General features: G+C 34.6%; 1 protein-coding gene across 1 annotated transcript in view; it reads left to right on the top strand.

Moving 5' to 3' along the window:
* Positions 1 to 1,565: 1,565 nt before the first annotated feature.
* The window catches only part of LOC100596705 (coiled-coil domain-containing protein 7), a 204,774-nt gene continuing 189,542 nt past the window's right edge, over positions 1,566 to 16,797 (top strand). Inside the window, exons 1-2 of the mRNA XM_030798646.1 lie at positions 1,566 to 1,600; positions 12,738 to 12,836. Of these exons, the coding sequence (XP_030654506.1) occupies positions 12,752 to 12,836 (85 nt within the window). The 5' untranslated portion in view covers positions 1,566 to 1,600; positions 12,738 to 12,751. The remainder of the gene's footprint in view (positions 1,601 to 12,737; positions 12,837 to 16,797) is intronic.

Below are 16,797 nucleotides of genomic sequence, written 5' to 3'. Positions count from 1 at the left end.
GTTTTAGTCATAAAGTCTTTGCCCATGCCTGTGTCCTGAATGGTATTGCCTAGGTTTTCTTCTGGGCTTTTTATGGTTTTAGGTCTAACATGTAAGTCTTTAATCCATCTTAAGTTAATTTTTGTATAAGGTATAAGGAAGGGGTCCAGTTTCAGTTTTATGCCTATGGCTAGCCACTTTTCCCAACATCATTTATTAAATAGGGAATCCTTTCCCCATTGCTTGTTTTTGTCAGGTTTGTCAAAGATCAGATGGTTTACATGTGTGGCATTATTTCTGAGGCCTGTGTTCTGTTCCATTGATCTATACATCTGTTTTGGCACTGGTACCATGCTGTTTTGGCTACTGTAGCCTTGTAGTATAGTTTGAAGTCAGGTAGCATGATGCCTTCAACTTTGATCTTTTTGCTTAGGATTGTCTTGGCTATACAGGCTCTTTCTTGTTTCATGTGCAATTTGAAGTAGTTTTTTCTAATGCTCTGAAGAAAGTCAATGGTAGCTTGATGGGAATAGCATTGAATCTATAAATTACTTTGGACAATATGGCCATTTTCACAATATTGATTCTTCCTATCCGTGAGCATGGAATGTTTTTCCATTTGTTTGTGTCCACTCTTACTTCCTTGAGCAGTGGTTTGCAGTTCTCCTTGAAGAGGTCCTTCACATCCCTTGTAAGTTGTATTCCTAGGTATTTTATTCTCTTTGTAACATTTGTGAATGGGAGTTCACTCATGATTTGGCTCTCTGTTTGTCCATTCTTGGTGTATAGGAAAGCTTGTGATTTTTTGCACATTGATTTTGTATCCTGAGACTTTGCTGAAGTTGCTTATCACCTTAAGGAATTTTTGGGCTGAGACAATGGGATTTTCTAAATATACAATCATGTCATCTGCAAACAGAGACAGTTTGACTTCCTGTCATCCTATTCGAATACCTTTATTTTTTTCTCTCGCCTAACTGCCCTGGCCAGAGCTTCCAATATTATGTTGAATAGGAGTGGTGAGAGAGGGCATCCTTGTCTTCTGCTGGTTTTCAAAGGGAATGCTTTCAGTTTTTGCCCATTCAGTATGATATGGGCTATGGGTTTGTCATAAATAGCTCTTATTATTTTAAGATATATTCCATCCATACCTAGTTTATTGAGTGTTTTTAACTTGAAGGGGTGTTGAATTTTATTGAAGACCTTTTCTACATCTATTGAGATAATCGTGGTTTTTGTCACTGGTTCTGTTTACGTGATGGATTACATTTATTGATTTGCATATGTTGAACCAGCCTTGCATCCCAGGGGTGAAGCTAACTTGATCATGGTGGCTAAGCTTTTTAATGTGCTGCTGGATTCAGTTTGCCAGTATTTTATTGAGAATTTTCACATCAATGTTCATCAGGGATATTGGCCTGAAATTTTCTTTTTTTGTTGTTGTTGTGTCTCTCTGCCAGGTTTTGGTATCAGGATGATGCTGACCTCATGAAATGAGTTAGGTAGGAGTTCTTCTTTTTCTATTATTTGGAAAAGTTGCAGAAGTAATGGTGCTAGCTCCTCTTTGTACCTCTGGTAGAATTCGACTGTGAAACTGTGTGGTCCTGAACATTTTTGGTTGGTAGGCTATTAATTACTGCCTCAATTTCAGAACTTCTTATTGGTCTATTCAGGGATTCTATTTTTTCCTGGTTTAGTCTTGGGTGGGTGTATGTGTCCAGGAATTTATCCATTTATTCTAGATATTCTATTTTATTTGCCTAGAGGTATTTATAGTATTCTCTGAAGGTAGTTTGTATTTTTGTGGGATCGGTGGTGATATCCCCTTTATCAATTTTATTGCATCTATTTGATTCTTTTCTCTTTTCTTCTTTATTAGTCTGGCTAGCAGTCTATCTATTTTGTTATTCTTTTCAAAAAAATAGCTCCTGGATTCATTGATTTTTTGAAGGAGTTTTTTGTCTCTATCTCCTTCAGTTTTGCTCTGATCTTAGTAATTTCTTGTTTTCTGCCAGCTTTTGAATTTGTTTGCTCTTGCTTCTCTAGTTCTTTTAATTGTGATGTTAGCATATTGATTTTAGATCTTTCCTGCTTTCTCATGTGGGCATTTAGTGCTATAAATTTCCCTCTAAACACTGCTTTAGCTCTGTCCCAGAGATTCTGGTATGCTGTGCCTTTCTTCTCATTTGTTTCAAAGAACTTATTTATTTCTGCCTTAATTTTGTTATTTACACAGTAGTCGTACAGGAGCAGGTTGTTCAGTTTCCATGTATTTGTGCAGTTTTGAGTGAGTTTCTTAATCCTGAGTTCTAATTTGATTGCATTGTGGTGATTTCCGTTCTTTTGCATTTGCTGAGGAGTGTTTTACTTCTGATTATGTGGTCAGTTTTAGAATAAGTGCAATATGGTGCTGAGAATAATGTATATTCTGTTGATTTTGGGTGAAGAGTTCTGTAGATGTTTATTAGGTCTGCTTCTGTAGATGTTTATTAGGTCCAGAGGTGAGTTCAAGTCCTGAATATCCTTGTTAATTTTCTGTCTCATTGATCCAGTATTGACAGTAGGGTGATAAAGTCCCCCACTATTATTGTGTGGGAGTCTGAGTCTCTTTGTAGGTCTTTAAGAAGTTTCTTTATGAATCTGGGTTCTCCTGTATTGGGTGCATATATATTTAGGATAGTTAGCTCTTCTTGTTGCATTGATTTTTTTTACCATTATGTAATGTCCTTCTTTGTTTCTTTTGATCTTTGTTGGTTTAAAGACTGTTTTATCAGAGACTAGGATTGCAACCTCTGGTGTTTTTTCTTTCCTTTTCTTTTTTTGCTTTGCTTTCCATTTGCTTGGTAAATCTTCCTCCGTCCCTTTATTTTTAGCCTATGTGTGTCTTTGCATGTGAGATGAGTCTCCTGAATACAGCACAGCAATGGGTATTGACTCTTTATCCAACTGTGTCTTTTAATTGGGGCATTTAGCCTGTTTACGTTTAAGGTTAATATTGTTATATGTGAATTTGATCCTGTCGTTATGAAGCTAGCTGGTTATTTTGCCCATTAGTTGATTCTGTTTCTTCATAGTGTCAACGTGCATATTCTTACATGCATATATTTCATAGTGGTGCAATCTGGGCATTTAGTGTACCTCTCACCTAAATACTGAACATTGTACCAAATAGGTAATTTTTCAACCCTCCCACATTTTAGTCTCCATCAAAACCTGTGGATTGACTCACCCTGCTTTCCACAGCTGGTACTCACACACACCACTGGGGAAACAGGGTGGAACCACCCACCTTCTGCCATCAGCACCTGCACATGTCCTTTGGGGGCCAAGGAGTTTGATCTATCCCACCCACTGCTGCTTTCAGTTTTTCCACTCTGTGTGTCCGTTGTACCTATAGTTTAGCTCCACTTATAAGTGAGAACATGCAGTTTTTGATTTCCATTTCTGAGTTATTTCACTTAGTATAATGGCCTCCAATATCATCCATGTTGCTGCAAAAAACATGATTTCATTTTTTATGGCTAAATAGTATTCCATAGTATGTGTGTATATGCATACCTACACCCACCCACCACCACCTCCACATACACTACATTTTCTTTATCCATTCCTCTGTTGATGGACACAGGTTGTTGATTCCATATCTTTGCTATTATGAATAGTTCTAGGATAAACATACAAGTGCAGTTATCTTTTTGTATAATGATTTTTCCCTTTGGGTATATATCCAATAGTGGGATGGCTAGATCAAATGTTATTTCTATTTTTACTTCATTGAGAAATTGCTGTACTATTTTCTCCATAAAGGTTGTATTAATTTACATTACCACCAACAGTGTATAGTGTTCCCTTTTCTCTGCATCCTTGCCAACATCTGTTGTGTTTTGACTTTTTAATAACAGCCATTCTGACTGGTGTAAAATGATATCTCATTGTGCTTTTATTTGCATTTCTCTGATGATTTGTAAGATTTGACCTTCTTTCACAGTTTGTTGGCTGCTTCTGTGTCTTCTTTTGAAAAATGTTTGTTCAACATTTCCCTTCCTCACTTTTTAAGTGTTTTTTTTCTTTGTTAAGCTGTTTGAGTTCTTTGTGATTCTGGATATTGGCCCTTTGTTGGATGCCTAATTTACAAATATTTTTTCTCATTCTGTAGGTTGTCTGTTTACTCCATTGATTGTTTCCTTTGCTGTACAGAAGCTTTTTGGTTTAATTAAGTCCCATATGTCTGTTTTCATTTTTGTTGCATTTGCTTTGAGGACTTGTTCATAAATTCTCTGCTTAAGTCAATGTCCAGAAGAGTTTTTCCTAGGTTTCTTCTAGGACATTTATAATGTCAGGTCTTAGTTTAGGTCTTTAATCCATCTCGAGTTAATTTTTGTATATGGTGAGAATTATGGGTCCAATTTATTTCTTCTGTATATAGCAATCCAATTTTCCCAACACTGTTTATTGAATTAGGATATCTTTTCCTCAGTGTAAATTTTTGTTGAATTGGTCAAAAATCAGTTGATTGCAGGTATATTGTTCTTTATTCTGTTCCATTGATCTGTGTATCTATTTTTATACCAGCACCATGTTGTTTTGCTTACTCTAGCCTTGTAGTATAATTTGAAGTCAGGTAATGTGATGCCTCCGGCTTTGTTCTTTTTTGCCTAAGATTGCCTTGGCTATTTGGACTCCTTTTTTGATTCCATATGAATTTTAGGATTGTTTTATCGAATTCTATGAAAAATGATGATAATTTGATAGAGGTTCTGTTCAATCTGCTGATTATTTTAGGTAGTATGGTCATTTCAATAATATTGTTTCCTTCAATCCATGAGCATGGGATGTTTTTCCATCTGTTTGCATAGTCTGTGATTTCTTTCATTAGTATGTTACAGTTCTCCTTATAGAGATCTTTTTTCTCCTTGGTCAAATATTCCTAGATATTTTATTTCATTTTTATAGCTATTGTAAATGGGAATGCCTTCTTGATTTGGTCCTTGACTAAGTCATTATCAGTGTGTAGAAATACTTCTGATTTCTGTATATTAATTTTCCATCCTGAAACTTTTCCGAATTGATTTATCAAATCTAAGAGGTTTTTTTTTTTGGTGAAGTCTTTAGGGTTTTCTAGAATAAGATATTATCATCAGTGAACACGGATAATTTGATTTCCTCATTTCTAATTTCAGTGCCTTTTTGTTTTCTCTTGCCTGATTGCCCTGGTGAGGACTTCTAGAATTATGTTAAATAAGAGTGGTAAAAGTGGGCATTCTTGTCTTCTTTCAGTTCTTAGAGGGAATGCTTTCAACTTTTCCTAAGATGTTTGCTGTGGATTGGTCATATATTACCTTTATTATGTTGAAGTATGCTTTTTCTATGCCTAGTTTGTTGAGGATTTTTATCATGAAGGGATGCTGAATTTTATGGAATGCTCTTTCTCTGCCTATTGAAATGATTATGTGGTTTTTGTCCTTAATAATGTTTATGTGATGTATTTCATTTATTGATTTGATACTTATTATTGGTCTGTTTGAGAGTTTTAGTTTTTTCTGGTTCAATCTTGGGGGTTTGTATGTTTCCAGAAATTTATTTATTTCCTCTAGATTTTCTAGTTTGTGAGTGTAGAATTGTTCATAATAGTCACTGATGATATCTTGTATTTCTGTGGAATCAATTGTAATATCTCTTTTTTCATTTCTGATTGCATTTATTGAGATCTTGTCTCTTCTTTTCTTGATTAGTCTACTTAGTTTTTTGTCAATTTTCTTTACCCTTTCAAAGAACTAACTTTTTGTTTCATTGATTATTTGTATTTTATTTTGTTTTCTATTTCATTTGGTTCTTCTTTGATATTTGTTTTTTCCTGTTAACTTTGGGTTTGGTTTATTCTTTTATCTCCAGCTTTTGAAGTGTGATGTTAAGTTGTTAATTCGTGGTCTTTCTACTTTTTTGTTGTAGGCTTTAATGCTATAAACCCCTCTTAGCACTGCTTTTGCTGTATCTCACAGGTTTTGGTATGTTGTGTTTTCATTTTCATTGATTTAATAAAATTTTTTAATTTCTATCTTATTTTTTTCATTGACCCAGTGATCATTGAGAAGCATACTGTTTAAATTTCCATGTATTTGTATCATTTCTGAAGTTTCTCTTGGTATTGATTTCTAGCTTTATTCCACTGTAGTCTGAGAAGACACTTGATATGATTTCGATTTTTGAAAATTTGTTAAAACTTGTTTTATGGCTTTGCTTTAACATGGTCTACCTTGGAGAATGTTCTATCTGCTTATGAAACCAATGTATATTCTGTAATTGCTTGGTAGAGTGTTCTGTAAATGTCTATTAAGTCCATTTGGTCTAAAAGCCGGGTTAAGTTCAGTGTTTCTTTGTTAAATGATCTGTCTAGTGCTATGACTGTGATGTTGACCTACTCCTCTATTAATGTATTGCTGGGTGTTTTGATGTTGGGTGCCCATGTATTTAGGATTGTTATATCCTTTGCTGAATTGATCTCTTTATCATTATATAATGTCTTTCTTTGTCTTTTACTACTGTTTTTGATCTAAAGTCTGTGTTATCTGATTTAACCATAGCTACTTGTGTTCCCTTTTGGTTTCCATTTGCATGGAATATATTTTTTACCCCTTTACTTTTAGTCTATATGTGTCTTTATAGGTAAGGTGAATTTCTTATAGGAAGAATGTAATTTGATCACATTTTTAATGCATTCTGCCAATCTCTATCTTTGAAGTGGAGCATTTAACCTATTATATTAAAAGTTAATATTGATATATGAAGCTTTGTTCTTGTCATATTTTTAATTATTTTCAAGTTGTTTTAAATTTTTTAATTTTCTTCTCTTTTTGTCTTTGTGTTTTGATGAAATTCTGTTGTGATTCCATTTGATTCCTTTATTTTCCTCCTTTGTGTGATTATTTTATAAAAACTAAGTTTTATATTTCTATATGTTTTCATAATGGTGATTATCGACCTTTCATTCCCATGTCTAAGGACTCTCAGCATTTTCGGCAAGACCAGTCCAGTCACCAAAAATTTTCTAAGTATTTGCTTATCTGGGAAAGACTTTATTTTTTCTTGATTTATGAAGCTTCTTCTGGCAGCATATAACATTCTGGTCTGACAGATTTATTTTTTTTTTCTCTCAGCACTTTGAAAATGCCATCTTATTCTCTTCTGGCCCATAAGTCTTCTGTTAGTCAGATGTGGTTTCCTTTGTAGGTCACCAGCTGATTTTCTCTTTCTAACTTTAAAATTCTTTCTTTCACTGACTTTAGACATTCTGAATATATATGCTGTGGTGACTCCTTTTTGCAATGTATTTGCCTTGGGATAGGAAGTTCTCAGCAATTGTTTCCTTAATTTGTTTTCTAAATTTTTTGATTGCTCTTCCTTCCTCAGGAATACCAACAATGCATAAGTTCTATAGCTTTATGTAGTCCCAGGCATCTCAAAGCTTTGTTCATTCTGTTCTATTCTTTTATCTTTATTTTTATCTGACTGGATTATTTCAAAAGACCTTTCTTCAAGTTCTGAGATTTTTTTCTTTTGAATGTATTTAATATTTCCTTCAATTGTTTTTTTTTGTTCTAGAATTTCTGCTTGGTTTTATTTTATTTTATTTTATTTTTCAAGGCCAAAGCCTTTTAGTAAAGACAGTAATCTTATTTTGATAAAAAGTATATTTCAAAATAAAAATGTAATGTTAATAAATCCTAAAGCATCAAATAACATGAAAAACATAGTAAAACTTGTGAGCAATATAAGAGAAAATGACTTGTACATCTATAAAACCAAAGAGATTCCATTATAAAGCTACTTGAATTGATAAAAACAATTCAACAAAATGGTAGGATGAGATAAATATACAAAAATCAATAGCTAGCCTGTATAATAACAATAATGTATTAAAATTATGATGAAAAAGGAAATAGCATTGAAAATATAATAATGGTAGGGAGCACACTGGGGTCAATATTTGATCAAACTAGTATAAAATTTATTTAGAAGAATAAAACATATACAGTAACACACATATGCACACATACAGGCGTATATGTTAAAGGCAAGCATAATGAGGAGTAATTAGCCCTACCAGATCTTAGACGATCTTATACTTGAATAATTAAAGCAGCATGGTATTGATGCAAAAATAGACAGATAAATGAACAAAATAAATAACCTTGAAATTGATCCTGAGCTCAAGCAATCTTCTTCCTGCTTCAGCCTCCTGAGCAGCTAGGACTACAGGCTCGCACCACCATGCCAGGCTATTTAAAAAAAAAATTTTTTTTGTTGAGACAAGGTCTTGCTATGTTGCCCAGCCTGGTCTCAAACTCTTGGCCTCAAGTGATCCTCCCACCTCAATCTCCAAAAGTGCTGGTATTACAGGCATGAGCCACTGCTCCCAGCCCTTCAATGTATCTCTTTTTTTTTTGTTTGTTTGTTTGTTTTTTTGAGACAGGGTCTTGCCCTGTTGCCCAGGCTGGAATTCAGTGGCATGATCTTGGCTCACTGCAACCTCTGCTTCCCGGGTTCAAGCAATTTTCCTGTCTCAGCCTCCCAAATAGCTGGGACTACAGACATGCACCACCACACTCGGCTAATTTTTGTATTTTTAGTAGAGATGGGGTTTTGCCATGTTGACTAGGCTGGTCTCGATCTCCTGGCCTCAAATGATCCACCCGTCTTGGCTTCCCAAAGTGCTGGGATTATAGGCATGAGCCACTGTGCCCAGCCTCAATGAGTCTTTTAATTCTGTTATTGCACTTTAGGTTTTCTTGCATTGTTTTATTTTGGTGATCTTTATTTACATTCGTGATTTTATCTCAAATTGGTATTCTCATATAATTTCCTGCACCTGTTTTATAGCATGATAATATCATCTTCTACTGTACTGAAGTTGCCAGACAGTTTTGAAAATAATTTTTTTAGAGTTCTCATATTACATAATTTTAGAGGTATAATTTCCTTTTTCCTTTATCACATTTTTTTTCTGTTTTATGGTCACCCTCACATTGGATTTTTTTTTGTGTGTGAGTAATTCCTCTATAATTCTGGTACTTGATTGCCATTTATAATTTTGGTATTTTTGTGAATGTTCCTACATATTTTATCTTCCTACATATTTTCCTACATATATCTTCCTACATATTTTAGTGAAAAGTATGGAGAGACACTGCTAGACACTGTTGATTTCGTATTTATATTTAAGAACTTTTCCACTGTCCAGCCATGGCTGACTGAGCCAATCCATCCTGTTAGTTTAGCAGTGTCTGATTAAGGTTTAGATACTGTTAAGTGGTTGTCTCAGATGTTACAGACTAAAGGGAGAATTTTATCACCATATAATATAGCCGGAGAGGTCTACAGTCATTGTTACTACTTTCAGCAGTGCAACTTAAGGAGGATACTGTGTTCCTTCACGACTGTAAATATGGTATGCAGAGTTTTAGTGTCTTAATAGCCAAAATAATACCATTAAGCACAGAAACATTTGAGCTGAATTTAAGCTTGACATTGGAAGTTTTGATAAATTACTGAATATAATCCCATCTCCAACCTGCTCTGGACTATTCTTATTATTAAGAAATAATGTGTTTTAGTTTTCCAGGACAAAGCTGGTTTAGTCTGATTGTTTCAGTGTAATTACTAATAGCAACCCTGTTGTTTTCAAGATTATCAAGATTTAGATGATAAATTATATGGTCACTTTACTTTGAAGGATTTTATTTCTGATCTTCTTACAATCATATTACCCATGTGATATAGATGCTTTCATGAATGAAATACTTCCTTACCTTATGCTTCCATTACCATCTCTTGAAGATACTGCTGTCTCATCTTTATACCACAAAGAAAACTTCTGTTTTCAAAGATTTTTTTATTAGGATTCCCAATTCATGTCCCAGAGATTGAGGACAATTTCCAAAGCCTTACAGGTTTTCATTATCTGTCTACTGCCACCACTGTATTAGGCTTTCCCCCAGAAAGAGAACCAATAGAATCTGTCTGTCTATCTGTCTATATCTCTATCAATATATAGATACACATGAGGATATTTATTATGAGAATTGGCTCACATGATTATGGATGCTGAGAAGTCCCATGATATGCCATCTGGGAAAGGTAATAGTGTAATTCAGTCTGAATCTGAAGGCCTGAGAACCAGAGGTGCTGATGGTGTAACTCCCACTCCAAGGTCAAAAGCTTAAGATCTGGGAGGCCATTGGTTTAAGTCCTGGAATCTGAAGGCCCAACAACCAGGAGCTCCAATTCCAACGGCAGGAGAAGATGGATATCCCAGCCAAGAAGAAAGGGTGAACTTATTGTTGCTCAGCCTTTTTGTTCTATTTAGGCCGTAAGTGATTTGGATGACACCTGTCCACATTGGTAAGGGTGGATCTTCTTTAGCCCTTCTATTGATTCAGATGCTTATAATTTCTAGAAACACTCTTACAGACACACTGAGAAATAATGTTTTACTAGCTATCTGGGCATCTTTTAGCCCTATCAACTTGACACATAAAATTACCCATCACAAGCACCGTTGTACTTACAGAGCTTACCAATCTCAGATCTCACAAATTCAAATGTTCACTCAGTTTATGTGTGTTTTATCTCTCACCTTTCTCTATGGAATTCAGTTTGCGAATGTACTGTCTTCTGTGTATACTTCATCCTGTATTCTGAGATTCTTTTTGACTCTTGGCTAACTCTCGCTCTCATGATCTCAGTTTCACTTACAGCTTTAGATAAAAGGCAGTGTCCTTTTTCTAACATTGGACCCATGGAGTCCCATCTACTTGCTTTGGCTAGTTTTAGCTACCCAGTCTGGATTTTTTTCTCAAATAGGTAAATTCAGACAAAGGAAATATGAGATTTAATGAAGAATTATTGTATAAATAGATTTGTTTTTTTTCCCATCAGCTTCTATTTTATTCTATATTCTTGTCAAATACATACTCTTCTTTGTGTATGGAGAAAAGGAAACATTAATTATATACTAGATGCCCATGTTGCTAAAAAATTCTAAACTATAACTCAGCACAGATAATAAATTAAGTAACATATTTCAAAAAAATACAAGACTCAGAAACTATAGCTGTTATTTTAGCTTAATATCATTATGTGTGTTTGTCTCCATCGTGTTGGCAGCATAACCTACCCTCTGACTTTTGCTCTATGTCCGTTTCTTTATCTGTATTACGGAGATAATATGAGTACCTACCTCATAGAGCTGTTTTAAGGATTACAAGAGTTATATATAGAGCTTTTAAAACAGTGGCCACATATTGTAATCTCTCAATAAATGTTAGCTAACCTCCTGGAAATAATATTTTTCAATGGTTTAAAACTTAAAAATGTATTTGTGGATGATGCATTTGGTATTTTTAAACACACGATGGAGATTTGTGTTTTAATGAAACCAACCCCATCCCACCTAACTCAATCCAAGCCTTCTCTTACTTGGGCAGCAATTTACATAATAGACTGAAGAGGCAAATTTGTAGTTAAGAATAACTGCAGTGATAGTGAAGATGTACTATGGGGGTGGGAGTGGTTCAGAATTGAGAATTTTTTTTAGGATATAGAATTGATAAGTCTTGGTTAAACTGAGCTGTTTAATCAGTGTTTCTCAACCTCTGCACTGTTGACATTTTGGCCCAGATTATTCCTCTTGTAAGAGGCTTACCTATGTATTGCAGGATGTTTAACAGCATGCCTGTTCTCCATCCATTAGATGCTAGTAGCGACCCTCAGTTGTAAGAAAGAAAAATGTAACTGAGCACTGCCAAATGTCCCCTGGGGGAAAAACACCTCCAGTTGAGAACTACTGTGTTAAATAAATGGCATATGCTTTGCCTTGCAAACTGTTACAGGGTCAGCAATAATTATTTCTATGATAATAAGTTTAAAAAATAGATATTATTAATAATAAAATGTTTTTATGCCTGAGGATTGCAAGGTTGGCTTAACACTTGAAAATTAGTGTAATTCACTGCATTAACAGAAATTGGCATATTTTCAAATGGTTGATGACAATTCTCAATCTCTCTTCTGAATGTGTCATACAACATGTTGTTCTTCTGTTTTATTTTCTCATCAAGTTTTCAGCATCCCCTACAGATCAGGAATATTGATTTTGTTAACTTTTTCCTGCCATATAGATTGCAAGTGTCTTTCCTAGACTCTTACTACATTTTGTTTGTTACACAAAATATTGTGTTATTATATTTCTTTTGTAAATTCAGGAATTCCTTTTTTATTTAAGAGTCTTGTCCTTCCAAATGTTTTATAAAAATTATCCTATACATTCTGAAATTTTATTTTATTTCACATTTGGGTCTTTATTGCAGTTGGATTTTATTTTTGTATTTGATATATGATAGGGTATATAACCTGATTATGTGAGCTTCATTTATTAAAACATATTTTCTATAATGAATATAAATGCCACTTTTTAATATATTTTCATTTTTATGTATTTCTATTTTGGATTTCTATTCTGTTTTATTGATACAATTATCTATCATTGCACAAATACTTTGTTTTTAACACTTTAGTAAGTTTTAATGTCTTTATTTTCCCTCTTCTACAACCTGCTTCTCCCTTAGTTGCCTTACCTCGATAAATACTATTAATAACTCTGTCAGATACTGCTTTAGTCCCTGTGTGTTGACATAAGGAAATACTTGAGGCTGGGTTATTTATAAGGAAAAGAGGTCTTATTTTGTCTCATGGTTCTGTAGGCAGTACAAGAAACATGGTGCCGGCATCTGCTTCTGGCGAGGGCCTCAGAGAGCTTCTACTCGTGCAGGAAGGTGAAGTGGGAGCAGATATGTCACACGGTGAGTGTGGGAATGAGAGAGTAATGGAAGAGCTGCTACACACTTGAAGAACCAGATTTCGCCTGAACTGAGTGAGAACTCACTTCTCCCCAAGGGGATGGTGCTAAACTATTCATAAGGGATCCTCCTGTATAATCCAAACACCTCCCACTGGGCCCCACTTTCAACACTGAGGATTACATTTCAACATGAGATGTGGAGGGGACCAGTAACCAAACCATATCAGTTATTCAGTCTGAAAACCTTAAGAGTTTTTCTTGACTGCTAACTTTCTCTCACAATCCTTGTTCAATGCACTAGAACATTCTTTTCTTCCTTTTATCAGAATATATAAAAAAATCCACCACTTTTCACCACCTCCACCACTTTCACATTTATCACCTTAGTTTATTCCATTATCTTTTTTGTTGCCCTGGACTATTACAATAGTTGTTTGATTCCCCCATTTCTAATCTTGATCACATAGCAGCCAGAGTGATCTTCTTAAAATATAAATCACATTCTCATTCTCTCCAACCACTTTCCAAAGAGCTGCAGGCTTAGCATACACATTGTCTGCCTTCCAAGTTGTAGCAGTCAACAGTTCTACCAAATGGCATGCTGTTTCTATCTATTCCTTTGCCTTTTAACAATCAAATGCTAAACCAATGCCACTAATTTTAAATTTATTGATTTAGGTAAGGGTATTCTCAGTGCTTCAAAAGCAGTGTCAAAATCTCAATGCCTTAATATAACTGAAGTTTGTGTCTCTCTCATCTAATAGTTTAATGAGGGTCAGTGGATAAGTTTCTTATCCATAGAGTCATCTGGTTACCTAGACTCCTTTTATGTAGTGGCTACATTCCATAAGGCTTTGGAGTCCTCTATTGCATCTTCCCACCTACTTGGAATGAAATTTGTACAGCAGGTTTTAGAGGACAGCACTGGGTGTGTGTGTGTGTGTGTGTGTGTGTGTGTGTGTGTGTGTGTGTGTTGATGACTTTTTCATATACTTACTGGCCATTTGTATGTCTACTTTTATGAAAAAGTCTATTTTGGTCATTTGCCCATTTTTAATTGGGTTATTTGGGTTTTGGTGTTGAATTGCTTGAGTTCATTATATTTTGTTTTTATATTAATTCCTTATCAAATTTATGGTTTTTATGGTTTCTCCCAATCCATAGGTTGCCTTTTCATTTCGTTGACTTTTTTCTTTGCTTTGCACAAGTTTGTTTTTTTTTAGCTCTTCACTACTCTGCAGGGGTTCTACTTGTTTATTTTTGCTTTTGTTGCCTGTGATTTTGGTGTCATACCCAGAAAATCAAGAATTATGTCCAGGAGCTTTTCCCCTATGTTTCCTTCTGGGCGTTTTATGGTATTATGCTTAAAATTTTAATTCATTGAGTTGATTTTTGTGTGTGTGTCAAATAAGTGTCCAATTTTATTTTTTGCATGTGGATATCCAATTTTCTCAACCTCATTTATTTAAGGAATTATGTTTTCTTCATTGTGTATTGTTGGCACCCTTGTCAAAGACTAATTGACCATATATGCCTAGGATTGTTACTGGGCTCTCTAACCTATTTGTTTGACCTATGTGTCTGTTTTATTATTATTATTTTTATTTTATGTGTCTGTTTATATACCATTACAATACTGTTTAAATTTTTAAATTTTATTTATTATTTATTTTATTATACATTGAAATTTACAGCTGTATTTATTATGGGGTATGAAGCAATGTTAGGATTTACGAGTATAATGTAGAATACTTAAAGCTAATTAACACATCTGTCAGCTCAAATATCACTTTTTATAGTGAGAACATTTGAAATTTACTCTCATAGCAATTTTGAAATGGACAATATGCTATTATATTCACCATGCTGTGCAGTAGATATCAAAAAAACCTTTATTCCCCGTGAATAACTGAGATTTTGTAATTTTTGACATCATCTCCTTATTACCTCTGCCTGAAGCCTCTGCAGCCACCATTCTGCTCTCTGCTTCTATGAGTTCAGTTGTTTTATCTTCCACATATAAGTGAAACCATGTGGTATTCGTCTTTCTGTGCTTGGCTTATTTCACTTAGCATAGTGTTCTACAATTCTATCCATGTCATTGCAAGTGACAGAATTTCATTTTTAAAGGCTACATAGTATTCTACTCTCTCTATATACTACATTTTCTTTATCCATTCATCCATTGATAAACAGGTTGATTCCATTACTTGGCTATCATGAATACTGCTGCCTGCAGTGAACAAGGGAGTGCAGACATTTCTTTGACAAACAGGTTTTAAACTTTTGGTAAATACCCAGAAATGCAATTGCCAGATCATATGGTGATTCTATTTTTAGTATTTTGAGGAACCTCCATAGTGTTTTTAATAGTGGATGTACTAGTTTACATTCGCGCTAACAGTGTACAAGAGTTACCTTTTCTCCATATGCTGACCAACATTTATCTTTGGTATTTTTGATAATAGACATTCTGACCGATGTGAGATGACATCTCATTGTGGTTTTAATTTGCATTTCCTTAATGATTAATGATGTTGAGCTTTAAAAAAATATATGTCTGTTTTCCATTTTTGTGTCTTATTTTGAAAAATGTACATTCAGTCCCATTACTTGTTTTTTTTTTTCAAAGGGTAGTTAGTTTATAGAAGGCTTTTAACTATTTGGTTGATCCCTGGATCCAGATGACAACACATAGTATATTGTCATGGTCCCACATTTCTTTTGCAAATTTCAACATGGACCACATGAGTAGTAAACCCCTGGAAATAACTGGAAACCCAGTGCTCTTGCCTTCTGCAACATGGAATCATCTGCTCCTTGTTTCCATCCAAATCAGCATCAGGAGCCATAGAAAATGGGCCTCACATTTAAAGCAAAGAAAAAAGAGAAGTGGGAAATCACACAAATGGGAACACTCACAATTCTCTTCATTGTTTTTTAATCTATGATTGTGCCCAACACTGTTGTCGTGGATTTATATTCAACCAATGAAATCAGTAATGCTGGATGACTTACATTCTTGACAATTTATGGCAATTGAATTCAGCATTCTGCACTTCTAATAGCAGTAGCAGCAAATACTCAGAAATGTATAGCATGAATGTATTCACTAGTATCTTCTCATTCTGAATCCCCTGAATTGCTCTCCCAGTTTCAAAAAGTGTCCCTGAACCCTAAATAATAGGTGAACCATGCAATGCAAATCAATAGATTTTTCACGAGCAATAATTGTTTCTCTCTGGGAGATTCTCATTAGTCCCAGAAGGAAAAATATTTTGATTGACCTCAGGGAACACAGCAGATGTGGATAAGCTGTGTGTGCTTCTGACCTTATCAGAAGAAAACCAGGCCTTGAAAATCACAGGGGAACACCCTGGACATGTGCATATTGGCTGTGGGAAACCAAATGGCTGGTTAAGTGTGTGTTCTCCTTCAAAACCAACCAAACCAATACAGGCAGACTGTGCAAGGGAAAGGAGAAAAAATGGTGTATGAATTAAAATTTCTTTATGTTTAAAACAGTCTCATGAAATAATAATATCAAGGGAAAAAATGGTATGTTGTGAGCATCTGGGAATCTTTGACCCATTAGTAAAAAGATTTTCTACATAAACTTCTGGAAACTGTGTTGCTTAAGCCCCTGGGTACAGAGGAGAAGTTTACTCTGTTACCTTTGAATGCCACATTTCCTGCTCTGCTTGGGGGTTATATGGCCAAATAAGATCACAAGAAGAGGGTGGAAAATCAGCAAAATATATTTTTCATGGAGAGTTCCAACCCAGGGGAACAGGTTAAAATACTTGAGAGAGAGAAGGAAGAAAGGGAGGAAGAATTTAGGGGATACTCGGAGAAGTCTTTACTTTGAAATGGGAGGAGTTCTTAGTTCCACTAAAATCACTTTCATTTTATTTTATTTTATTTTATTTTATTTTATTTTATTTTACTTTAAGTTTTAGGGT

The sequence above is a fragment of the Nomascus leucogenys genome, chromosome 18, assembly GCF_006542625.1.
Source record: "Nomascus leucogenys isolate Asia chromosome 18, Asia_NLE_v1, whole genome shotgun sequence".
Classification (NCBI taxonomy): domain Eukaryota; kingdom Metazoa; phylum Chordata; class Mammalia; order Primates; family Hylobatidae; genus Nomascus; species Nomascus leucogenys.
This window is presented reverse-complemented; position numbering and strand designations above follow the sequence as displayed.